This window comes from Canis lupus, chromosome 1 (assembly GCF_003254725.2).
Source record: "Canis lupus dingo isolate Sandy chromosome 1, ASM325472v2, whole genome shotgun sequence".
Classification (NCBI taxonomy): domain Eukaryota; kingdom Metazoa; phylum Chordata; class Mammalia; order Carnivora; family Canidae; genus Canis; species Canis lupus.
In genome coordinates this window covers 98,951,164-98,976,743 of record NC_064243.1, presented here as the reverse complement: position 1 = coordinate 98,976,743, position 25,580 = coordinate 98,951,164, and the positions used below count along the sequence as shown (strand labels likewise).

General features: G+C 49.2%; 2 protein-coding genes across 5 annotated transcripts in view; one reads left to right on the top strand and one right to left on the bottom strand.

The window, feature by feature from the left end:
* Window positions 1-4,307, top strand: part of LOC112644913 (centromere protein P) — a 218,030-nt gene extending 213,723 nt beyond the window's left edge. For all 4 annotated transcript variants that reach the window (XM_025423686.3, XM_025423687.3, XM_049094876.1 and 1 more), the window contains 3 exons: window positions 2,851-2,930; window positions 3,646-3,737; window positions 4,019-4,307. In XM_025423686.3, the coding sequence (XP_025279471.1) occupies window positions 2,851-2,930; window positions 3,646-3,737; window positions 4,019-4,224 (378 nt within the window). In that variant the 3' untranslated portion in view covers window positions 4,225-4,307. The remainder of the gene's footprint in view (window positions 1-2,850; window positions 2,931-3,645; window positions 3,738-4,018) is intronic.
* Window positions 4,308-4,939: 632 nt separating this feature from the next.
* IPPK (inositol-pentakisphosphate 2-kinase) overlaps window positions 4,940-25,580 on the bottom strand; it is a 40,810-nt gene continuing 20,169 nt past the window's right edge. Inside the window, exons 9-13 of the mRNA XM_025423680.3 lie at window positions 24,083-24,356; window positions 22,595-22,745; window positions 22,021-22,123; window positions 8,048-8,127; window positions 4,940-6,223 (exon numbers count right to left, since the gene is read on the bottom strand). Coding sequence (XP_025279465.1) covers window positions 5,998-6,223; window positions 8,048-8,127; window positions 22,021-22,123; window positions 22,595-22,745; window positions 24,083-24,356 — 834 coding nt within the window. The 3' untranslated portion in view covers window positions 4,940-5,997. The remainder of the gene's footprint in view (window positions 6,224-8,047; window positions 8,128-22,020; window positions 22,124-22,594; window positions 22,746-24,082; window positions 24,357-25,580) is intronic.

Here is a 25,580-nt window from a genome sequence, read left to right as displayed (position 1 = left end):
CATGAATAAATAAAAAAAAAAATCTTTAAAAAAAAAGCTATTATAATCAATAATAAAAATAGCCCAGTTTGAAAATTAGGCAAAGGATCTGAACACACATCTCCCCAGAGAAGGCGAGGATGACCAGGGAGCCCATGTGAGGAGGCTCAGCAATCATGTCCATCCCTGACAACCAGCGACCAGCAGACCCACGGTGATCTCCCACCAGGAGGGCGGCGCTGTTTAAACCCATCAGCAAGGACATGAGCAATAAGGACGGTCCAGCGCTGCCCATAGAATCCTACAAACGAGGGGGTGGAGCCCCACACGGCTCAGCGGCCACCCCTCCAGTGCATAACTACGAGGTAGAACACAGGTGCCCACGGCACCCACAGCAGCATCATCTCCAGGAGCCAGAGCTCAGCCATCCACAGGGGGTGTTACCGGGCAGCAAGAAGGGCACTGGCACCCACACGGTGGGCACATGCCCTGAAAACATGCACAGGAGAGGCTGGTCACACGGGTCAGCGCCTGGGGCACACGGCAGGTGTCGGCTCGGGGCTTCCGTGTGTGTGGACACTCGGGTGCATCTCAGCTTCATGTGTAAGGGGGAGGCAGGCAGGGTGCCCTGCGCCTTCCCGCCTTCCCCTCTGGGCTCAGCGCATGAGGCTGGGCCTCTCCAGTCTGCTCCTGAAGACTCTGTTCCCTTAGGACCAGCCACCACTTCAACTGCACAGCAAGTCTCGGGCTTGGAAGGGTCTGACCCCAAACCAGCATCCCTGCAGCCGCCACCGGCTGGCACAGACCCCCAGGCATGGGGCAAACATCCGAAAAGATACCCATGTCGAATCCCCACTTAGAATGAAGACTGATGCCCCGTGTGCAGAGCACCCACATCGCAAAGCCTCTTCCTGGCCTTCTCACCACCAGGAAAGCACAACTCCCATCATACAGTAACACACGTGGCCCGAAGTCGCTGCTGAAGTGCACTCGTTGGCCTCAGAGCTGCAGCAGCCGCGTACCAGGGTTCACGAGACCCATCTCTGGGCACCACTGGCCGCCTGGGGTCTGTCCCACGCCACTTCCTTCACATGTGTGCTTCTGCCCCAAGCGCCTGAGGTCACCAGGCAAGCGTAAGAGGCCAGTGTGTAGGTGAGAGGGAGCTTGCCCCCGGCCGCACGCAGCCCCATGCACTCTGCACAAACACCAAGTGCCTGACCTCCTCCTTGTGTCAGCATTTCTACTGATTATTTTATTTTTATTTTATAAGCGAGAGGGAGGGAGGCAGGCTTAGTGAACACTGCCGCCTCCTGCTGGTGAGGTGGCCTTGCCCCTGGGCCCCGGCCCTGCGGTGCTTGAGTATCCTCCGGGTGTCCCTCCTGCAGCTGTTACTAATTTAGAAGAGCTTGAGGTCTACAAATCAACCAGCACTTTCACTTAAAACACGTAGGTATATATTTTCTCATACGCAGTTTTACTGAAATTAGAAACTGTAAGTTTAAACCAGGCCGAGCCCAGGGTTTGGTCAGAATGGCCTGGTGTTTGGACGTGTTCTTGCTCCGTCGGCATCTTTCACATGTGGGTCTGGGAGCTCTGGCTCCACAGGCTGCTCCTGGAGAGGCTATGCCACATCTTTGTCCCCACAAGACCTCGTTCTGCACACGCAGCACGTGTGTCCTTAGCAGTCTGAAGCTTCGGTTCTGCCATCCACCCCACCAGCCTGGCCACTCTGTCCCATGAGGATCCAGGGAGCGAGGGCAGGCTCACATCTGACCTCAGGTCGCCCAGTGGACGGAGGGAAAGAAGACGTCCCCCATGCAGCCTGGGAGCCCACGGGCCCTCTGCCACAGGCCATGCTCAGGTGCTGGTTCTGGGAGAGTAGAGCTCCCCATGCCCCTGTGGCTTTTCTAGAATATTAGGCAGAGGGGAAAGCTGAGCCTGCCTTATAGTCGCAAGCCTAGAAATCTATGAAATTCCACTTTCTTTCCTTCTCAGAAAACCTTAGACTCTAGGATGGCATGTGGTCTCATGAAGCGGACTTGGCACAGCTGTTGAGATCCCGTTAGCAGAGTGGTGGGCACACTTCTGGGGGAGACTGACACAAGGTCACTGTGGCGCCCACCCCCCGCTCAGATGGGCAGGGTGGGAGGTCATGGTGGCAGGGGCCTGCCCGGGCGCTTCTGCGTGAGGGGCTAGTCAGGCCAAGTGCTGAAGCTGCAGAGAACGAGGGGTGCAGGTCACCCAGGTCTCCAAGGAGCAGGACCATAGAGGGGCCTGGGGAGGATGCTGTTCCCTAATCTGCTGACCTGCGGGGAAGAGCATGTGGGGGCCATGCAGATGTGGAAGGATCTGGAATGGGTCGGCCGGGTCGGAGGATGGGGTCACCTGTGGGGACCAGCAGAGGGGCCCTGACAGTGCGACAGATGTCAAACTCGAGGGAGTGGAATTGAGAGCAGAGTTTATGGAGGGTCCGCATGCCAGCATGTGGACAGTATGTCCGGATGCATGGAAAGGAGGCGGGAGTCCCGTGTTGTTCAGGGTCCCCTGCAGATATCCGGGAACTGACGGAACAGAGACAAGGGACCAGGTGTCACTCCTTGGAGCCAGGGGTGGGTGCACGGGAACATGCCTGGGAGAGATCCAGTCACACGCCCTGGCCCAGCCCTAGCTGGCCCTAGACGCACTACTCCAGGGAAATCCTGCCTCCTTGTCCCTCATGAGGATGTGCCGTCTGCACCGTGGGGCTTGTGTGGCGTGGAGCCTGCATGGTGTGGGGACCAGGACAGTCCCGCAGCAGGCCTCAGCCAGGGCACTGCAACACGCGTGGATGGACGCCGCTTGAGTGCCCCATTCCTGCCTCATCTCCCCCAGGACAAGTACCCGGAAGTCGTGCACCTCCCAGAGGGGGCCGCGTCCAGCTGCATGGGGGTCCGGAGCGCCTGCCAGCCAGGGTGAGTGTGGACGCCCCACAGGGCAGCCTCCCCAGCACCCAGATGAGGGGTCCAAGTGGTAGAATGCGAGTGTCAGGTGACCTGGAGACAACAGAACTGTGAGGGCGAGGGCAGTGCAGCCGCAGCTGTGGTGCTAGGCCCTCTGCAGACCAGGCTCTGTCCTCACTGGCTGGCTGCGGGAAAGGCAGAGAGGACCCCTGGGGCCCGTGTGTGCATGTGGGGACCCCGCCCCCCACGCACCTGAGGCATGTGCACAGCCTACACGTTTTGTTTTCAGACCTTAAAATGGCTCCATAACTGCGGGCTTCTTGGACGTCCTGCGTCCGTCAGCATCACCCCAGAGCGAGCTCCTGTGGGCTCGGGTAGCTGTGTGCACTTCGGCCTCGGTGCTTCTGCTCCGTTAGCAGTGTATTCCTGCCGCCTCCAGGTCTTGGGCATTTGGGTTCTGACCCCTGAGTCCATGGGCCCTGTGCTGGCAGCAGGAGCCTGGGGGTAGCAGCTCGACTTCCTGTCACTGCTGCTTCTCAGAGCAGCACACATCCCTGTTGCTCTACATCATGGACGGAACAGCATTCTGCTGGTCTTGGGGTCTGTTCCCTCTTTGTTGGTGGGCAGATGTATGCAGGGGCACCTGCTCGGGGAGGGTGACAGTGCCACATTGTTGACACTTCACAGATTCCAAACAGCACTTAGGGATGGATTTCACATCTTCCAGGTTCGAGCTGGTCGTCGTTTGGAGGATGCACATGGAGGAAGAAGGGAAGGTTTTTCCGAAGCTGGATCTTCTCCCCAAAGTGCCACAGCAAGGTAGGGGCCCACAGGGGAAGTGCTGAGGACTTATGTGCCCAACTGACGCCTGCTTCTGGCATCTGGTTTTCATGGCAAGAATCAAAAGTTGGAAATCTCTGTGTACAGTTTACATCCATTTACCAGTAATTGAAAGTAGAGGTGAGAAGGGACAGTTCCCAGCCCTGGCGTGCAAGTCCGTGCCTGGTCCATGCCTGGCTCACAGTCATGACAGTTGTCAAGGGGTGGAGGCGTTGGGGGAAGCCTTGGCGGAGCGTCTCAGCCACATGTTCTCCCTGCAGCCCTGGAGCTAGACCAGCACCACATCCTGGAGACTGCGCCCCTCCGCTTCAGAACCCTGCTGGGTGTGCTGGGCATCGAAGCTGCTCTAGAAAGCCTGATAACATCTCTGTGCCCAGCAGACAACCAGTTTCCGGCAAACACGCAGGTGTGTGATTTCATTCCACATAAAGAGTTACCGGCTTCCAGAGAAAAACCACGCCTTTAGGACACAGTGTCTGTGCAGTTTCGGCACATGATATATAAGCTGACGGGATGTGGAAAAATAAACATGACTATTTGAAAACAAAATGCCAGACATGGATCATATGCCTGGCAGGCTTGGTTGGGGGTGCATGCAACTCTTGATCTTGGGGTCGTGAGGTGAGCCCCACGTTGGTAATAGATTACGAAAAAAAAATTAAAAGAAAAGCTTAACTTTTCAGAAAGTACAGAAGTGTCCATCCTTGGATCTGGGGGAGCAGCTGGTCCCCTCTCACCAAGTCTGAGGGTGGAGGCGTCCTGAGGGTTGGCCCTCCCCTTGCCACGCAGGGGCCACAGTCCTTAGACATTCCAGACACCAGGGCGACACACCACCCACCTTGCCACCCTGCTCTGCCCCCCACTCTTTCTTTGTGGTCTTCACATAGAAGTGGAGTAATCAGCTTAAAAAATGCAGTAATGCAGCCTTGTCCCCTCATACGAAGCCTCTGCATTGAAGGGCCTTCCCCCACCACACCCCAGGGCAGCACCCCAGGCAAGCCCACCTCACACACACCAGCAACACAGATGCTTCCATCCTCCCATGTCCTTGTGGGGGCATCTCACCAGCTGCCTGCCCCCCAGTGCACACAGAGGAGCCACAAGTCATTGGCACCTTTTTGAACCTTCAAGTGTGGAAGATGTAAATGTTAGAACAACGTTGAATAAATTCTGAGAGCTGGTTTGATTCAAACAAGTATAATTCTCAAGTTATCACAAAATTCCCCACAAAAATTTACAATCAGCAAAATATTATTTTTCATGTAGCATTTTCATACAATCCCGTGGTTTCACTATTATAATCTTATGTTACAATAAACCTTCATTAGTCCCTCAAAACGATGATATAAATAATCTGTACAACCTACCATGGAATAAAAAACCGAAGCCAAGATTCCCCACAGTTTTCATAGCAGCCGGGCACACCCACGGTGACCCCAACGAGAACCCTCTTGGTGCCAGCCAGAAGTCACTCATCTTGAGGGAGCAGGGATGCATCACACTGGCTCCGGCGGGGCTCCCTGCACACCCAGAGCGCCTGGCGTGGAGTCGCCTTGACCCCCGCTCTGGGCAGCAGCGACCACACTGGGGCAGGAACACCTCATCTCCACTGAAGTAAAAGAGAAAATCATTGAGCTAAAAAGAGACTCAGTGCTCATGTGAGTGGTGTCTGCCCGTGACCTGAGTCCCACTCCCCGATGACCCTGTGCAGAGCCGTGGCCGTGGCACCTCCACAGAGACCCCGAGTCCACAACAGCTCAGGACCAACGTTCACACCAGCCACCTGCCTGTGGGCAGCACAGCGCCCACAACATCTGTGCTGACCAGAGGCTCGCACAGAAAACAGTGACCACGTAACTCGGCTGGGACAGGTCCAGTAGTATCCATGTTTTCCTTCAAGTCCAAACTATAAGATGTATGGGACAATTCAAGTTTTCTACGTTAGCATGTGGTGGTAGGAGCGCCAAACCTTGGGTCTTAAGGCTTTGACATCAGAGATTAAACATGAGCCCCAGGTGGGGAGGAAGGGGTGGGGACACGGCGCACGAGCCCCCACCTCCTCATCCCGGAGGGTGCGTCTGCTGACCTTCCATTCCCGGTCCCCCAGACGCAGTCCCGCCTGCACAAGGGCTAAACAGCAACCATGTTCACAGCCAGAGGTCTCCCAGCACAACAGAACAGCGCTCTCGTCCAACCCTCGCATTGTGTGTTCGAGGCTCCGAGACCCCGAAGGAAGCGCTTAGACCTTATGGAGGACTAACGTGCAGTCCTCGCTCTCCTTGAACCTGGGCGACATCATGGCCGTGTCTTTGGCGTGTACAGTCTTTGAATAGAAGTTGGCTATCTTGCCATCCAGTTTGTATTGGTGAGGAATGCTCTCGTAGGGCTTGAGGTCAAGGTCCAGCACAGACACAGAGAAAGCAAACCTGGATCTCGATGAAAGGACCACAGGCCTTTGATCGGAGCTGCAAAGGAAAGAGCAGCTTGAAGACACACGGACCCCAAACCCCCACCCTGCTCAGGGCTCACGCCCTGTGATGCCCACCAGGAGCACACAGGCCCAGCCTTTCCCCAGCCCGCCGCAGTAAACTTCCTTCACGCACTTTTCCCCACATCTGCTGAGAAGCCCATTTGTTCCCTGAGGCTCCTCACCTCTGGGGAGAGAGATCTGGTTTCGTGCCTTAGTCTCACATCTTATCTGCAGTGTTTGATGTTTTGTTTTTAAAGCTTAGTTTTGTGTTTTCTAAACATCAGAATAGTCATGTGCTTATGACAAAAAACGAACAATTATTTGTATTAAAACCAACCACTGAGAGGCCAGTTTTGAACTCCGTACTAAAACTGCTGTGTATCCATCTCACTCAGCCCTCAGAGGCTCACGTCCGGCGACTGGTTAAATACATAAGCTTAGATAAGCCCAAGAAAAATACTCAGGAGTCCTAGTTTCCCCACACTTCCTACTCTTCTAGATTTGGAAGGCATCCCAAATACCACGAATTTCCCAAGCTCCTGCCTGGGAGGAGGGGAAAATGAACACACTCCTGTTCTAAGGAAGCTAATCAAGGCCGAGGCTCTCACTTTCCATGCCTGCTCCCAAGTGCTCCTTGTGGGGAGAGGGCATCCGGACTCAGCCGCTGGGGTCCCAGCCATGACCCAACCGGCGCTCAAGCTACACAACATGTCGCTGTGTCCAGCACAACCTCCCGTGAGCCCAGGGCTCCACTCCCAACGCCGGACTCTTCCACGCTGCCCCACGGGGCTCCGGGGCCTGTATTCCACCCCTGCCCCAACAGCATCTGCCAAGCAGCTGGTGGGGCCTGCCAGGCCCCGGCCAGCCCCGTGCATTCCTGAGGGCAGGCCTGTTTCAGGAAGGGCAGCGGGTGACCTCTGCATGCTCCTGTCATGTGACCGCATCAGTGCACGGCAGGCACTTCCTCACGGGATCACGGGGGTCCTCAACTAAACAGAACAGCCTCTGTGTGTGACACACCCTCTGAACATCCCTATGTGTTTCCTCTCTGCTCTGTGCCTGCCAGGGAACAGCAGCCCTGGGAATGTTTAGTTCAAAAAGGGGTGGCTGGCAGCCAACGATAAGGTCATCCTGACCCAGGAACACATGTCAGAAGAATGTAGAACATTCCACAAACACTGTGTGGGGTTTGGCACCACGAGGATCACTGCTGACGACGCCATCTAATTAGCAAAAAAAGATTATCAGGTTCATCCTGAATTCCTAAAAAAAAGGAAGGGGAGGGGACCAGACACAATACTAACATCCAAAGAGACCTGCCAACAGGAAGCCGGATGGCAGACGTGCTGCCCCATAGGCAAAGTGAGGGCCAAGGAGGCTCCTCTGGCCTCCACACATCAGTGGGCACGTGGGGCTTTGAGAGGAATTTCTACCATAGGATCCAAACTGCTGCTAAGTCTTTGGAGTATATTCTTAGAAAATCATAGTAGTCTCTAATAGGACATTGTAAGTTATTCTCTCTAAATGTCTTTCCAACTGAATCACAAGCTTATAGAGGTGCCTGCGTGGCTGAGTCAGTGAAGCATCTGCTTTCAGCTCAGGTCATGATCTCAGTGTCTCAGGATCGCACCCCCATGTCGTCTCCCTGCTTGGTGGGGAGTCTGCTTCTCCTCCCCCTCCCCCTGGCTCATGGCCTCTCTCATAGTCGCTTGCTCTCAAAAAAAATCTTTAAAAAAAAAATCACAAACGTATAGAGAGCAAGCAGTTAAGCAAACCGCGGTGCACGATTAGGTGTGAGGGGACAGCAGAAGCAGCTCACCTCGCATCCTGCAGGCAAGGGGAGAGCGCAATCATGATGGAGCAGTCCTTCGCAGTCATGGCCACCCGGTACTGCTGCACCTGTGGGGACGGAGAGGTCAGCACCAGGACCGCACCCCACCACAGTCCAGGAACCAGCTGCAAAACCCCCTTTGTTTTTCGAAGTTTCACATTATCATTTGAATTTGTTAGATTGAACAGCTCTCACTCACTACTAATCAAGGAAATGCAAATTATACCAAACATTTTTCACTTATCAGATGCACAAAACTACAAATATAGTCAGACACAGAATGGAGAATGGAAGGGCTAGACTTTCACTTTGAGTAAAGCCTGTGTCTTCAGGGCCAGCCCAGCTGCGGCACAACCAGAGGAAGCTGGGGAACCGTGAACCCTGTCTTCAGGTTAGCAGCCTTCCAGGACCTGCAGCCCTGCTTCAAAGAGATGAGTCACCAAAACTGGGGTGAGAGGACCCCCGACTTGCTAGGGCTTCCCTGGCCCCCAGCAGAAGCAAACCCAAGATCTCCTCTGGAAGAAGACACTATCCCAGGCCTTACAAATAATTTCTAAAGAACTGTAAAATACAGTGACTGGCACACAAATTAAAATATGCAGGTATAACACATGACATGAGTGAAAATGTGCAAAAATATCCCAGTCCCAGGTCAGCAGACCTACACATGGTCCCCAACTGCTATAGGTACCAGACAGATATCCTGCTCTGGTCAAAGAATAAAAGACAAAATTAAGAATGAGAGGAGAGCTGGAGACTATAGACTATATGTGAATTCTAGAACTGAAAAAATATAAAAATCAATATTAAGAATTTAAGAGATAGTTTTAACAGATTAGGAAAAATTCAAGAGACTTGCTACACTGGAAGATAGATCCAAGGAAAAATATCCAGAATGAAGCATGTTAAGTAAAATAGCTGGAAAATACGAAGGAAACGGACAGAAATCAAATTTGAAGATGTTAATAAGGCCAAATATTTTCCAAAACTGAGTAAAGACATCAAGCCACAGACTCAAGAATGACTCTAAAAAAACAAAATCACTTTTACACATCACAAAACAAACACAAGGCTGAGTCACTAGCAGACCTACACAGAGGAGACACAAGGGTATCTTCAGACAACATCATCCCAGAGGTAAAAGCTCTGGGGTGCAGGGCCAAGCAAGAGCAACACGAGAAACATGTTGGTAAAAGGACATGGACTGTATAAACGGTAATCATCTCCTTGAGTTTAAAACAAGAGAATACACAGCAATAGGATTTAAGTCAGGGGGACAGTAAAATACACTCTAAGAATTTTCTTGTCCAAAAACAGAGTGAAGGTGCTAGAGGTCAACCGCTTGCTGCAAAGGTTAGGATAACCACTAAGAGAGAAAAAGCAAGAGACTCAGAAACTTCCAACAGACAGGAGAAATGGTGTGATAAAAAAATAATAACAATAACCTGAAAGAAAAGAAACCTAATAAAGCAGGCGGTAAAAATTAAACCCAAGTAAAAAAATATCAAACCATGATAAATGGTTAATTGCAAACACAAATATTAAAAACAGAAAAAGAGGGGATCCCTGGGTGGCTCAGCAGTTTAGCACCTGGCTTCGGCCCAGGGCGTGATCCTGAAGTCCCAGGATCGAATCCCATATCAGGCTCCTTGCACAGAGCCTACCTTTCCCTCTGCCTCTTTCTCTCTCATGAATAAATAAATAAAATATTAAAAAAGCAAAAACAAAAAAACAAGAAAAACAAAAACAGAAAAAGATAATGCAGTGCAAATATTAACCAAAAGAACCTAGATAAGTTACACTGGTATCAAAGGAAACTTTACAGAGATAAGGGCATTGAAAATTATAAATGACACTTGAAAATGAAAATTTTTATTTACCAGAGGGTTTAACAATTACAAATTTAAGGAAGCTGATAATATAGCCTGCCTCAAAATAACTAACAGAAAATTCCATAATTATTATGTAAAACTTCAAAACATCTTCCTTTTGGAAGAAGCAGACAGTAAAATAAGGTTATAAAAGATCTGAACACATTCTGACCTAATGGGAAGATATAAAACATTGCACAACAATTTGAGAAGACACCTTTTTTCCAAGTATGCACAGAAGCATTTTTTAAATATATTGACCTTTATATATAAAACAAATTACAACATATTTCAAAGGATCAAGAGCTAATCTCAGATTTCAAAGGACCATATGGACTGTGTTCTCCCACCATAATGGAATGTTGCTAGTAGTCGATACAAAAAAGATTATGAGGGGCGCCTGGATGCCCATTTAAGGAAAAAATGATACAGTTCTTTCTTCACCTCTTCCAGAGAACCGGAAAATGAGCAAACATTCTTCATATGTTTAATGAGGCAGGCATACTGTCAATACCAAGACTTAACAAAGATATTACAAAAAATATCACCCACAAACATGTATGCAAAAAAAAAAGAAACACCTTAATTAAAATATTTGTTATTTGTATAAAAAATAAATAACCCCAAAAACCTACAACAAATAACTTAGTGGTAAAATGGTTTCTCTGAGAATGGGAATGAGACTAGATTTCTAACTGTCATAACTACATACAGCTAAGCAAACCAAAGTAAAAGGCATAAGGATTAGAAAGCAAATAATCAAATTCATAGACATACGATTCCATATAACCAAAATCCAAAAGCTCTAAGTGAATGGTTAGAATCAGTGAGTTTAGCAAGGTTGACATATAGAAGGTCAAATAGAAAAACCAATTGCATTCCTCTATATCCCAAACACTTTAAAATGAAATATAAAAATGTCTTTATTTTATCTTAGAGTGCGTGCACATGGAGGGGCAAGGGAGAGTAAATAAGGACAAAGAGACTCTCCGCTGAACAGGAAACCTGTGAGGCTCGATCCCAGCACCCTGAGATCATGACCTAAGCCCCAACCAAGAGTCAGACACTTAACCGAGCCACCCAGGGGCCCCTAAAATGAAATATTTTAAAAGAGAGGCCCCTGGTTGGCTCAGTCAGTGAAGCATCTGCCTTCAGCTCAGATCATGGTCCTGGGGTCCTGGGATGAGCCTCATGTCTGGCTCCCTGCTGAGCAGGGAGGACAGCTTCTCCGGTTCCCTCTGCCTGCTGCTGCCCCTGCTTGTGTGAGTTCTCTCTCAAAATCTTTTTTAAGAAATATTTTAGGGGCACCTGGTGGCTCAATGTTTGAGCATCTGCCTTTGGCTCAGGTCATGATCCTGTGGTCCCTGGATCAAGTCCCATATCAGGCTCCCCGCATGGAGCCTGCTTCTCCCACTGCCTGTTTCTCTGCCTCTGTGTGTGTGTTTCTCATGAATAAATAAATACGATCTTTAAAAAATATATTTTAAAACATACCATTTATATCTAAAACCATCAAATATCTAGGAGTACATCTAATAAAATATAAGACCCCTCTAAAGAAAATCCCAGGGAATCCCAGAGGCTCAGCGGTTTAGTGCCTACCTTCCACCCAGGGCGTGATACTGGAGTCCAGGGATGGAGTCAGGCTTCCTGCATGGAGCCTGCTTCTCCCTCTGCCTGTGTCTCTGCCCCTTCTCTGTATCATGAATAAATAAAATCTTGAAAGGAAAGAAAGAGAGAGAGAAAGAGAGAGAGAAAGAAAGAAAATCCTAAAACACTTTTATTAGTTTTCAATAACACCTAAAATAATAGAAAATGCCCATGTTGGAAGACTCAATATTGTATAGTTGTTAGCTCCTGTTGTCATTTTAATGCCAAACCAATCAAAATCCCAACAGGTTTGTTACTGCTTTTCCTTGTAGAACTGAACAAGTTAATTCCAAGATCTATGTACACAAGCAAAGGTTAAGATTACAAGGAAAAGGATATTCTTGCAGAAGGTAAAAGGATTTGCTCTACTGGGTATCAAGGCTTGTTTTGACTCTAGTGATAAGGATAATTCCTGTGATTCTGGGAAAATTCCATATGAAAATAAAATAAAACCCTACCTCATGCCATACCCACCAAATGAGATAGGCAAAACAATAAAGGTTTCTTAATACCTGGAGGACCCTAAGATAGATAAAATATAAACACTTTTTTTTTTTTTTTTAAAGATTTTACTTATTTATTCATGAGAGACAGAGAGACAGAGAGACACAGGCAGAGGGAGAAGCAGGCTCCACTCAGGGAGCCCAACATGGGACTTGATCCTGGGTCTCCAGGATCAGGCTCTGGGCTGAAAGTGGCACTAAACCGCTAAGCCACCTGGGCTGTGCTGCCCAATATAAACACTTCTTAAGAAAGACATAAATTAAACTACCTTAAAATTATGAACTTCCGAATTCTTTTTTTTTAAAGGAATTTATTTATTTTTTAAAGATTTTATTTATTTATTCATGAGAGACACAGAGAGAGAGAGAGAGAGAGGCGCAGAGACACAGGCAGAGGGAGAAGCAGGTTCCATGCAAGGAGCCGGATGTGGGACTTGATCCTGGGTCTCCAGGATCACACCCCGGGCTGCAGGCAGCGCTAAACCACTGCGCCACCAGGGCTGCCCGAACTTCCGAATTCTTAAAAGTATTCCAGTGAGAGAGTAGAGTAACAAACTACAGTCAAAGACACCAGTAGCATATATATCTGACAAAGGGCTTCTATCCAGAATACATAAAGAACTCCTACAAATCAGTAAGAAAAAGAGTCATACAAAACCTGGGCAAGAGGCTTCACGCAAAACACAGATGGCCAATAAACATATGAAAGGGTGCTTAATCTCATCATCACAACAAGCCACCACTAGTCACCAGAATGGCTAAAAAAGCCACAGCCAAGTGGTGGAGAAGATGAGGAGTGATGGGAACTACTCTAGTCAGTTGTAGGGAATATAAGGAGGTAACTGTTTTGCAGTATCTCCTAAAGCTAATATGCTCAAATCTCTGGCCCAGAAATTCCACTCCTAGGAACACATCCAAGAGAAACATGTAACATGTACACCAAGAGATCTGGGTAAGAATGTTTTATAAGCAGCTTTATCCACAGCAGCCCAAAACAGAGAACCCAAACATCCATCAACAGTAACATGGATAAAGCATGGTATATCTATTCAGTGATCACTATAAAGCAATGCAAGTATAGAAATGCACACAGTAACATGAGTGAATCTTACAAACAGTATATAGAGTTGTTTTTCCTTCTTTAAAAAAAGGTAGAATTCCATATATAAAGCTCAAAACCAAAACTAAACTCAAGAAATATAAGTCAATACAACAGTTCTTGGAAGAAAAGAAAGAGGAATAAGTAGCAGAATAACAACAGGGATTATGTTTGGCTCCCAGTGTTCTACATCCAGACATAAGTAATTCCACAAGAGTTTGCTTTGTGACACATCACTGGGCCGTGCTATATTTCACAATATAAATGGTTGAGAATAAAAGTTTAGAAAATTAAAATCCTAAATATTGGTAACAAATAGCGTTTTGGGGGGCATGCAGGAAGAGGGCCCTCAACTGTTGCAAGAAGGAACATAAATTGCCAGAATCTTTTTGGAAGGACAATACTGACAGAATCTATTATCAATCTAGCAATTTTACTTCCAATAATGTACTTCACAGATATGCCTAGGTGCATGAGGATTAAAGTACAAAAATGAGGGATCCCTGGGTGGCGCAGCGGTTTGGCGCCTGCCTTTGGCCCAGGGCACGATCCTGGAGACCCGGGATCGAATCCCACATCGGGCTCCCGGTGCATGGAGCCTGCTTCTCCCTCTGCCTGTGTCTCTGCCTCTCTCTCTCTCTCTGTGACTATCATAAATAAATAAAAAATTTTTAAAAAAAAAGTACAAAAATGGGAATGTCAACATTATTTTTAATAATAACAAATTAAAAACAATACCCAAATAAATGACAGTAACATGACCATACTACAGAGAATGTCACTTTCAGGGAATACAGAGGATTTCCAGGGGCCCTCCCACAAAACAACTAAATCCCTATAAACATACCTTTCAGGGACACTTGGAGGGCTCAATCAGTTAAGCCTCTGACTCCGGCTCAGGGTGTGATCTCAGAGGCCAGAGATTCAGCCCCACATGAAGCTCCCTGCTCAACCGGGAGTCGGCTTCTCCCTCTCCCCCTTTACCTCTCTCCCAGGTCATGCTCACTCACTCACTCTCTGTCTCTCAAATAAATAAATAAAAATCTTTTAAAAAAAAAAAACCTTCTTTCAGTACACTTTCAGCCTGCTAAAGATAAGGGAAATCGGAAATCGCTAATTCAATCCCCTCTTCTTGCCATTCACCCCTAAAAGAGCCAAAACTAGGGTTTTGAGCAAGGAGCAAATAAGTCTCAGCTGTTCTGCAGGCAGATGTCAGTGGAAGCACTGCTTCTAGGAATAAGCCCCAGTTAGTATGGGGTCTAAACAGATTTCTCTCTTAAGCCACAGCTTAAGAAGCTCTGTATCTTCCCTAGAGGAAAGCATCTCCTATTTGGGTCCCCAGGATTCCCACAGATTAAAGACCAAACACGAACTCACAATCATGGACCACTAAAAACCCAAGCAGACAATACAGCATTGATGAATCAGCCAAAACAACACAGAAATTATCTCTGAAGTTTTATTATCTGATATCAAGTAAAGAACATGAATAGCTTCAAAGATTGTTTAAAGAAGTAAAAGATGGAATTTAAAATTGAGCAAGTAACGAGGAACTATCAAAAATACCAAGCAGATATGGAAATGGACCAAACAGAACTTTGAGAAATAAAAATATAACTACTGAAACAGGAAAAACTCAACAAACTAGCAGATTAGACACAAGTGAAGAAAGACTGCATGGATAGGAGGGCAAAACTGAAGAAATACCTAGAATGTATTACAAAAAGATGAAAAATAGGAAGTACAGTTATGATATGTGAGAAGATAAAATGAGGTTTGCTCTATATCTAGAGTCCCTGAAGAAGAGAACAGGATAATGGAGAAAATATGTGAAGAGAAAATGGCTGAGAATTTTCCAGAAATCATAGAAGATATAAATCCACAAATAGAGGAAGCACATGTTCATAGAGAGCTGCATAAATGAATACAAGGTACCCCATACCTAATCACAATGCACTAAAATGTCCAATAATGAGAACGACAAGCTCCTAAAACAGGCATAGGAAACACTCCCCTCCCGAGAAAAGGACAGTTAGAAGACCTGTCAGCAGCACACTCCCTGGTCAGATGATGTTCCACAGAATGGTTTAACACTAGGAGAAAAACACTGAACCCCTTCTTACATAGAAAAAATTTCAGGGATCCCTGGGTGGCGCAGTGGTTTAGCGCCTGCCTTTGGCCCAGGGCGCGATCCTGGAGACCCGGGATCAAATCCCACGTCAGGCTCCCGGTGCATGGAGCCTGCTTCTCCCTCTGCCTGTGTCTCTGCCTCTCTCTCTCTCTCTCTGTGACTATCATAAATAAATAAAAATTAAAAAAAAAAAAAGAAAAGAAAAAATTTCAATACTGTGGAGAATTATAAACATATCCAGATAAACAGAGTGTAGAATTTTCCAAAAGACTTTCACTACGTTACTAATGTAATTTCTAAAGGGTTTACTTGAAGAAGAGAAAAACCAGATTTTAGGCCAATAAATTCTACAACTTAGATAAAAGAGACAAATTCCTAAAAAGACACAAACTATCAGAACTGACTCAAGAAGAAATAGACAATATCATCAAATCTCTAACAAATAAGGAGACTGAACTGGGCATCAAAACACCAACTACAAAGCTAGGTGGAGGTGCAGGTGGCATCACCATTGAATTCTATCAAATATTGAAAGAAAAATTAACATCAGTCATTCTCAAACCCCTCCAGAAAGTGAGAGGCTACAACATTTCCTAGATCACTTGACAATGCCAGTATTACCTGATACCAAAACCAAATGCAAACTCCAAACTGGTATCTCTTATGAATACGGATGCAATAATCCTCAACAATATAACAGCAAATTCAATCTAGCAACATACACAAAAGATCATATGCCATGACCAAGTGAAAATTATACCAGGAATGTGAGGTTGGTTTTAACATCCAAAAACAAAGTAATATTATGCCCTGTCTACCAAAAAAATAAACACAATAATCTCAGTTGCTGCAGAAAAGACATTTAATAAACTCTAACATCATGGGATCCCTGGGTGGCACAGCGGTTTGGCGCCTGCCTTTGGCCCAGGGCGCGATCCTGGAGACCCGGGATCGAATCCCACGTCGGGCTCCCGGTGCATGGAGCCTGCTTCTCCCTCTGCCTGTGTCTCTGCCTCATTCTCTCTCTCTCTCTCTCTCTCTCTGTGACTATCACAAATAAATAAAAATTTAAAAAAAATTAAAAAAAATAAACTCTAACATCCTTTCTGATAAAAACACTCAACAAAATAGGAAAAGAAGGTACCCTTTTTTTTTTTTTCATTTTTAAAGAAGGTACCTTCTTCAACCTGATAAGGGATATCTGTGAAAAACCCACAGCTAACATTATATATACATAATGATGAAAGACTGAACACTGTCCCAACAAGACTAGGAACAGATTAGAGACGCCTGTTCTTGCAACATCTATTCCACACTATACTAAAGATTCTAGCAAGGGCAGCTATGCAGGAAAAAAACTTAAAAGGCATCTAAATTGGAAACGGAGAAAATTTTCTTCATGCTCACTCAGATGACCTTATGTAGAGAGAATTCTAAGGAATCTACTAAAAATCTGTCAGAACTAATAAAGGAATTCAGCAAGGTTGCAAGCTGCAAGATCACTATACAAAATTAAACTGTATCTCTATACACTTGCAACAATGAATCAGAAAAGAGAATTAAGAAAAATACATTTACAACATCAAGAAAAATAAAACTTAGGAATAAACTCAAAGTACAAAATGCAAGCTCTAAAAACTACAAATGATGGTTGAAAGAAAATCAAATATCTAAATACATTGAAAAAGATCCCATGTTAACAAATTGGAAGACTTGCTATTGTAATGATGGCCATTCTAACCAAAGTGATCTACAGTTTCACCACAACCCCTGTCACCATCCCAGCTGGCTTCTCTGTAGAAACTGGTGTGCTGATTCTAAGATTCATATAGAATCACCACCAGGGGCTCCAAATAGCAAAAACAATCTTGAAAAAAAGAATAGCAAAATTGGACAACTTACACTTCCCAATTTCAAAACTTACTAAAAAGCAATAGTAACCCAGACATAAATATAAACATGTAAGTCAAAGTATAAACACAAACAAACAAAAGTATAAACACAACATATAGATCAAAGGAACAAGACTGAGCATTCAGAAATAAACCCATATATCTATTGTCAACTGATTTGAACAGGGGTGCCAAGACCATTCTGTGGGGGAAAAAAAATAAGTCTTTTCAACAAATGTTGCTGGCACAACTGGACATTCACATGCCAAGAATGAAGCTGGAACCCTACATCAAATCATGTACAAATATTAACTCAGAATGGACCCAAGAATTAACATAAGAGATTAAACTATAAAACTCTTTGAAGAGGGGTGCCTGGGTGGCTCAATGGCTGAGCATCTGCCTTTGGCTCAGGATGTGATCCTATAAGGAGCCTGCTTCTCCCTCTGCCTGTGTCTCTGTCTCTTTCTCTGTCTCTCATGAATAAATAAATAAAATCTTTAACAACAACATCAAAAAGAATTTAGAAGAAAACAGGAAAATATTCATGAGTTTGGATTTAGCAATGGATTCTTAGCTATTACAGCAAAAGCATGACTACAAGAAAAAAATGGATAAATTAAACATCAAAATCAAAACCATTTTTGTATCAAGGGGCATTTTCAGAAAGTAAAAAGACAACAGAATGAAGAAAATTATTTGCATATCATATCTGATAAGGGTCTACTACCCACAGTACACAGAATTTTTTTTTTTTTTAGATGTTATTTATTTATTCATGAGAGAGACAGAGAGGCAGAGACACAGACAGAGGGAGAAGCAGGCTCCCTATAGGGAGCCTGATGTGGAACTCGATCCCAAGACCCCGGGATCACACCCTGAGCCAAAGGCAGATGCTCAACTCTAAGCCACCCAGGTATCCCTGTGTACAGAATTCTTATAGCTCAACAAGACAAATTACATCATTAAAAGTGAGGCAAACCCTCACACATTGCTGGTGGGGACATAAAATGAGACAGCCAGTCTGGAACTGTCTGGCAAATCCCAATAAAATTAAACATATGTTACCATTTCACCCAGCAATTCCACTCCTAAGTATTACCTGAGAAAAGTAAAAATATGCACACAACGATTTGTACCCTAATATTTACAGCAGTGTTATTCATAATCTACAAAATGTCCATCAATAATAAATGGGGGCAGCCCGGGTGGCTCAGCAGTTTAGCACTGCCTTCGGCCCAGGGCATGATCCTGGAGACCAGGGATCGATTCCCACGTCGGGCTCCCTACATGGAGCCTGCTTCTCCCTCTGCCTGTGTCTTTGCCTCTCTCTCTCTCTCTGTGTCTCATGAGTAAATAAATAAAAAATTTTAAAAATAATAATAATAAATGGATAAAATGTATCTACAGAATGGAGTACTCTCCAGCTGTAAAAAGGAATGAAATATAGATACATGATGCTATGAAGCAGATGGACCTGGAAAACATGCTAAGTGAAGGAGGCCAGTCATAAGTTATATCTTAATAAAGCTGTTACAGAAAAAAGAGGAAACAGGAAAGATCAGAGATGCAAGAACGTTGGGCAAAGATACGAGTAAGCAATTCTGTGAACTGCGATTTTAGAGAACAAGACAAGAGGAATCGAGACCACAGCTGCACAAGAGGTGGGAGAGAAGTGGCAAGGACGTAGCTCCTCCCCTGGAGGTCCACGTGGTGCTATGTCACCAATTAGCATCAGACTCGGAAGGCGCAGAGCAGGCTAGAAAAGTCAGCACCACAGGGAAAGGAATAGCATGCAGCTTCCCAAGCAGCAGGGCAACACATGACATGAAAGCTAAAAGGCGGGGCAGCCCCCGGTTGGCGCAGCGGTTTAGCGCTGCCTGCAGTCTGGGGTGTGATCCTGGAGATCCAGGATTGAGTCCCACATCGGGCTCCTTGCATGGAGCCTGCTTCTCCCTCTGCCTGTGTCTCTGCCTCTCTCTCTCTGTTTGTCTCTCATGAATAAATAAATAAAATCTTAAGAAAAACCAAAACTTTCCTTAAAAAAAAAAAAAAAAAGAAAGCTAAAAGGCTCAGGCGCTGGGGGCTCCGTCAGCTGAACGTCTGTCTTGGGCTTGGGTCACGATCTTGGGGCGCATGGGGCTCTCTGCTCAGCAGGGCATCTGCATCTCCCTCCCCCTGCCCTTCCTCCCTATTCACATGCACTCTGTCAAATAAACAATCTTTAGGAAAAAACTGACAAGCAAAAGCACAGAGGTCAGGAAACTCTAGGCCAGGGGCCTACTGCACCTCGCACCTGTTTCTGTGAAGTTTTACTAGAACGCAGCTGCTCTCGTTCGGTGTGCCCATGGCTACAAGTGCAAGCAGGTGCAACAAAAGGCCAGCTGATCTGCACAGTCTTGAGTGTCTGCCCTTTAGAGAACAAGCCCATGGACTCCGGATTCCACACACCAGGGGGCCAGGGTCTCCCTGGGTGGCAGTAAATAAAGGCAGCGACCCCTCCTCAGAGCTACAGGGCTTCTTTCAACAAGCCCTTGAAAGAATGAAGTCTGTAGCCTCAGAATGTTCTCACCCTGCTCCACCGCTTCCCTTCACAATCACCCTCCTCAGAATCCAACCCCCAGAGCCTAAGTCCCCAAAACAGAGAGGTGGCGGCTGGCATCCCCAAACAGACACCTCCAGCCGCTAGTGAGCGATGCAGAGAATGGGGCCGTCCCCCAGAGAGGCGGGGGGGGGGGGGGGGGTGGTGCCTAGAAACACATGGCTGACCATGGAGACGTACCACCTCGGTCATGGCAGGTTCACGTGCAGGGGGGTGACAAATAACGCAGATCCTGAGGACCCCGTACCGAGCCTCCCCCAATGGTGACATCTTGGAAAAACTACAGTGACACTGCTCCACTCTGTGACCTTAGTCCAGTCCGTGTGCACACACATGGGTGTGGTCACATGTAGGCCCACATGCACCACCACAGGGAGGCGGAGCACTGTCACCACCTGAATGCCCCAGGCTGGCCTGGTGGAGCCATACCCGCCCTCCTCCCACCCCCCCACCAACCAGAGCCACCGCTCACCACTCTCATGTCAAGAATGTCATAGAAACAGTCCTAGTGTGTGAGATTCTGGGACTGGTTTTGTCACCTTGCACAGTTCCCTGGAGACCCAGCCAGGCCATCTGTTGCTCAGCACGGCCTGTGTATGCAACCTGCTGTGGGCTGCCTTGTGGACCACCTGCTGCTGGACACGGGCTGTGCCCAGTGCTCAGGGCTGTGAGCGTGAGCAGTCCCCTCTCCGCGGCCCAGGCCCAGGAGTGAGGCCGGTGGGTAGGGCATTTGCAGGTGGCAGGTGAGGGGCTGCCACTGCTTCCCCAGGTGACTTCCTCCCTGCCCCCAGCAAGGATGAGTTAGCCGTCTCTGTGCCCGCACTAGCCCAGCCTGGTGCTCACTTTATGCACTCTGGTCAGCGTAAGGACTGCCTGAGTCCCTCACCAAAGATTAGGTTTACATATGAGGTTAAAAACAGAAATAAAAAAATAATCCGTGTTTATATCGTAGCAATTCTGAAACCTAGAGAAACGTACATAAAAGAAGTCAAACACCCGCTTCTGTGGAAAATGGCAGCAGTGGGTTACCTGGTCCTCAATCCCTGTGCCCAAGCCGCAGACAACATGGGAGATTCTGTGGCTCTACTCTGGTGCAAGGACTCCATGTGTGGCTGCCTCCTGCCCTGAGTGCCTCAGGGCATGGCCCCCAACCTCCTCTATCCTCTTCCTTGGCACCACAACAGCCCCGGAAGAGGAAGCAACCAACGCCCAGTGGGGACCAGACAAAGGTGGGGGCCGGCAGGCAAGCCTAGGGCTGCAGGCAGCCACCCCCTCGCACAGAGACAGCCTCTGGGCAGCGCACCACCCGTGCCGCGCTCCAAACCCGGACAGCCCGGGGTGGCCTGCGATCTCCCTCCTACTGACATTTTTAAACGCAAATCATAAATGGCAGAACAGTATCAGCTATCAGAATATTTTTTAAACCAATGTGTGACAATCCCTGCCTCCAGGAGGACAAAGCACAAAACCTCAGGAGCAGCAGCTAAAGGAAATGTGGGGTGTCTGCAGCCACCGCAGTGAGAGAGACAAGTGCCCTGGTTCTCTCAGGGCAACGTCGAGGGTCCTGCTGACCCGACAGTGGCTATTTCCACACTCACAGTGGAGGAAACACTGAATTTCAGTCAGAGGCAAGTGAAAATTAAGATGCAGTTTTCTTGCTCTCCATGTCCCAGGAGCCTTGATCCCCCTCGGGGCAGGGCTAGGCCTGGGTTCGGTGGGGAGCCCCAGTGGGGGCTGCAGGGGGAGGGACATACATGGGGGAAGGAAATCTTCCTCTCCTGAAAGCTGAGGTGTGGGTCACCACCACCCGGGCCCCTGCAAAAACGCCACTGTGGAACTCCCCAGGGTTTGTGTGGTAAACCTCAGAAGCCGGGAAGGGAAGCGACGCATCCTGGGAAAGCTCCAAGTCTGCGTTAAATCAGAACCTATGGGGATCCCTGGGTGGCGCAGCGGTTTGGCGCCTGCCTTTGGCCCAGGGCGGGATCCTGGAGACCCGGGATCGAATCCCACGTCAGGCTCCCCGTGCATGGAGCCTGTTTCTCCCTCTGCCTATGTCTCTGCCTCTCTTTCTCTCTCTGTGTGACTATCATAAATAAATAAAAAAAATAAAAAATAAAAAAAGAATAAATAAATAAATAAAATAAATAAATAAATAAATAAATAAATAAATCAGAGCCTATGGAGCACAAGTGTTTCCAGAAGGGTTGGCCCACCTTCGTCAGCGCAAAGGCCACCGTCCCGTCATCCTCAGTGGAAAGATCAAGCAGCTTCTGGTAAAACGCGTCATCATAAGGCCCATCTATTTGCAACATTTTTCTGAAGGAGAAAGCACAAAAAACCAGATGGCAGAGCTGCCTGGAGAGGGTTTCTTAAACGGCTAACAATTCAACAATCGCACCCCTGCCTTTAAACATCTAAAAATCCACATCTTCCTAACACTAGGCTTTGTCTGAAGCAAGAGTTTTAAAAGAGCAAGAGCACAACAGGAGCCTAGGCTGTGTCACCTAGGCATCCAGGCCAGAGGCACAGGGAGCAGGGGGCGGAGGGGGGTGCAGACTGGGGGACACCACAGCCGGCCCCATGCCTGTGGCCCCAGCGACCGCAGGACCCTGTCCAGGAAGGCCCGCCAGCCAGGGCAGGAGCTGCTGGTCAGCTGTGGAGCAGCACTGCCCCCTGCAGGCTCAGCCGACACAGGACAGGGTCGGGTCTTCATAGGAGCAGAGTCCGGGGCAGGGCAGGTGGTCTTCCTGCTGGGATGACCCAGGATGCTCAGAGCCCGGGCCTCACCTCTGCTCAGGGAACTCCTCCAGGTACCGCTCGACCCGCCGGTACAGGGGGTAGAGGCCTTCGATGTCCAGCAAGTCCAACATCTGCACCTGGAGGGTTTTGTACAGAAGACAGCCCTTCGGTAACCCCGAGCACTCCGGGCTGTTTTTTCCTACCAAGAACATCAGGAAAACAAGAGGTTTACGGTCAAGGACCGAAGGAAGCCTGGGCATGGGCCGCACCTGCCTCACGGAGCTGCTGGGGTGCCAGGCCAGGCGCCAGACACAGCAAGGGACCTGCGTGTCTGTGCACTTCTCATGGTCAAACATCAGCCCCAACCTCCGTGCCTCGACGGCCCTCTGCCTACGCAAGCAAGCCAGGCATGAAGTGTAAAATCACAAGCACATCCTCCCCTGCAAGGCCGTGTCTGCGGAGCCCAGGGTCACACAGGACAGTGGGCAGAACCGCCCAACATGCCACGGCAGGGCAGTCAGCACAGGGTTAGTAGGGCACCAGGGCATCCGTGAGTCCTGGCCCCTCTCCCCTCAAGGGGAGACACTCTGACCTCTGACATCCCACTGCTGGCAGGACCCACTTGGCCACACGACCACGTGAGAGCACAGACCCATGGGGGACCAACGCGGAATGCCTACCTCATCATCAGTAAAAATTCAAGAACTACAACTGTGGACACACATTTGGTAATTAGGCCAAAATACCAGGTTCCAGGGTGGCTGTGTGGCCTCAGACACACTCCAGGGTCCTGCTGACGCCACATGTCCAGGAGGGGCCAGGGGAGCAGTCCCTGGGGCTCTCCACACCCACCACATGCTGCCATCTGCTCAGAAGCCCAAATGTGGGCATAATTCCACAATTTTCTGAAATGATCACGTATCACTTTTTCAAGAAAAAGGCTAAAAAATGTGTTTGAGAACAACTCGCAGGAGCAGCAGACGGCTGGTGCCATGCAGTCCCGGGGTAACTGCTTGGCCAGTACAGCAGCACCCACACTGTGCAGGAACAGGCTGCTGCCCTCGTGCCACCCCATGGGGCCTTCAACCCAAAACAGGAATGAGGAGCGTTCCTCGTCGGTGCCGAAGGAGGTCCTGACTCGGCTCCCGTGCACAGGCCACAGGCAGCCCAGGGACAACAAGGAGCCCGAGAACACTCAGCACAAACCCAGGTGGGCCGCCGAGCTGCCTCTAAGCTGGGACACCCCACCCTGGGGCCTGGAGCTGCAGGCCCCCAGGAGATACTCCCCTGCAGGGTGGCCAGGCAGGCCCACAGGCCAGTGGGGAGGTACTCAGCAAACTACAGGGACACACAGACACAGGGTGGTGTTTTGGGGGAGGCCCCAGATCCCCAGGGAAGGTGAGGCAGGAGCGTCCCCAGCAGGGTGGCCGCAGGGAGGCCCTGATGGCCCAAGCTGCTCCCGTGAGAGCTCCGTGAGGCCAGGCAGGACCCTGGCAGGTACCCCCCATCCCCCAGAGCCCTCCCCGCCCGGCCTACCTTGGCGGCTCCTGCTGAAAGGGCTGGCTTCACAGACACGGGGACCCCGTAGCCCAGGCCCCCGCCACAGGGTCCCTGCCCGGCCCTTGTCGGAGCCGCTCAGCAGCACCCGGGTGATGACGTGCACCAGGTCCCGGATCACAGCCCTCGTGCAGTGGGACCCGCCAGCCAGGCCGTTAGAAGGGAAGAAAAAGGGCTTCAGGTGGTGTGCGAGCTCCGTCCAGTCAGCCACAGGGCTGCGGGCATCTGTGCAGCCATAGATCAGCTCACCATTCTTCAAGAGGAGAGACAGGGACCCGTCACCCCCATGGCCATGCCCACTGTGCAGGATGGGTGCCTGTCTGGGCCCTGCACACCATGACCCTCCAGGGAAACTGCCCCCATGCGCACTGCATCGCTGACCAACGTGGAAAAGAACAAAGGAAAGAGAACCTCAGGCAAGCACCACCCGAAGCCCAAACCCCAGAAGACTCATGCCTGGTATTCAAGGAGCCCCGTGACCCCCGTGCTCTCCGAAGACAGGGTCAGCATGACCCTGAGTGAGTAGTCAGGGGCACCTGTATCTGGGGACCTCTGTCCTTCCTGCAGGCGGAGAGGCCACCCATGTTGTCAGTGTGGATAGCCTCATCCCCAAGACCATCACTGCCTTTAAACCATGTCCAGCAAAGAAACTCTCATGGCGCCAACATTCCCAGGGCAGCAAGCAGGGACCCCTGGGGGGCTGTCCTATAACCCCTCGGGGCCTGATCCCTGCACGCTGAGCAGCAGCCACCCCCAGGTGTGACCAACTCCTTGTCCCCTGGTTCCCTTACCTGAAAGATGAGGTCAACAACCTCAGGACAGTCCAGGTCCCTCAACACTCAGCCTGTAGCTGTCCCCCGTGGGGCAGGACTTCCCTCCTAACCCTTCTCAAGTCACAGGCCATGCTGGGCAGCCCCAGGAGGCCAGAAAGCATGGCACCCTACCCACCCTGTCAGGGACACAACCCTGGAGCACCGCCTCTGGTCCTGACCAGGCCGTCAGTTGGCCTCAAGAGGGAGCCTGAGCCAGCTGCGGGGACAGAGGATGAGCCTGCCCTGTCCCCAGGTAGCACACAACATGTCAGTCCACAAAGTGTGTACTGGGCCCTCCTCATACCTCTGGGTCCTAGGATCCAGGAGCATGTGTGATGCCCCCACTGCCCCACTTGGGTCTCCGGTCACGTCAGAGCAAGAGGCACACGACTTGGGTGTCTGACAACCATGAGGCCCAGGAAAACCATCACAAGACCACTGACCCAAGATGGGCCTTTGGCAGGAAGGCGGCACACGAAAGGGCGAGCAGGAGCTCTAGGGCCGGGGCAGGGGGGCGGGGCCAGGCCATGTGCTAGCAGGACCAGGCACCGGAGGCTGCCACCAAGAGAGGGGCCAGGGCTAGGCCTGCGGTCTGGGGCAGGAGACACCGCAGCCCCCATGCAGTGGCGGCAACCCCCCCCCCCGCCCCCAGGCCTGTGAGGCTG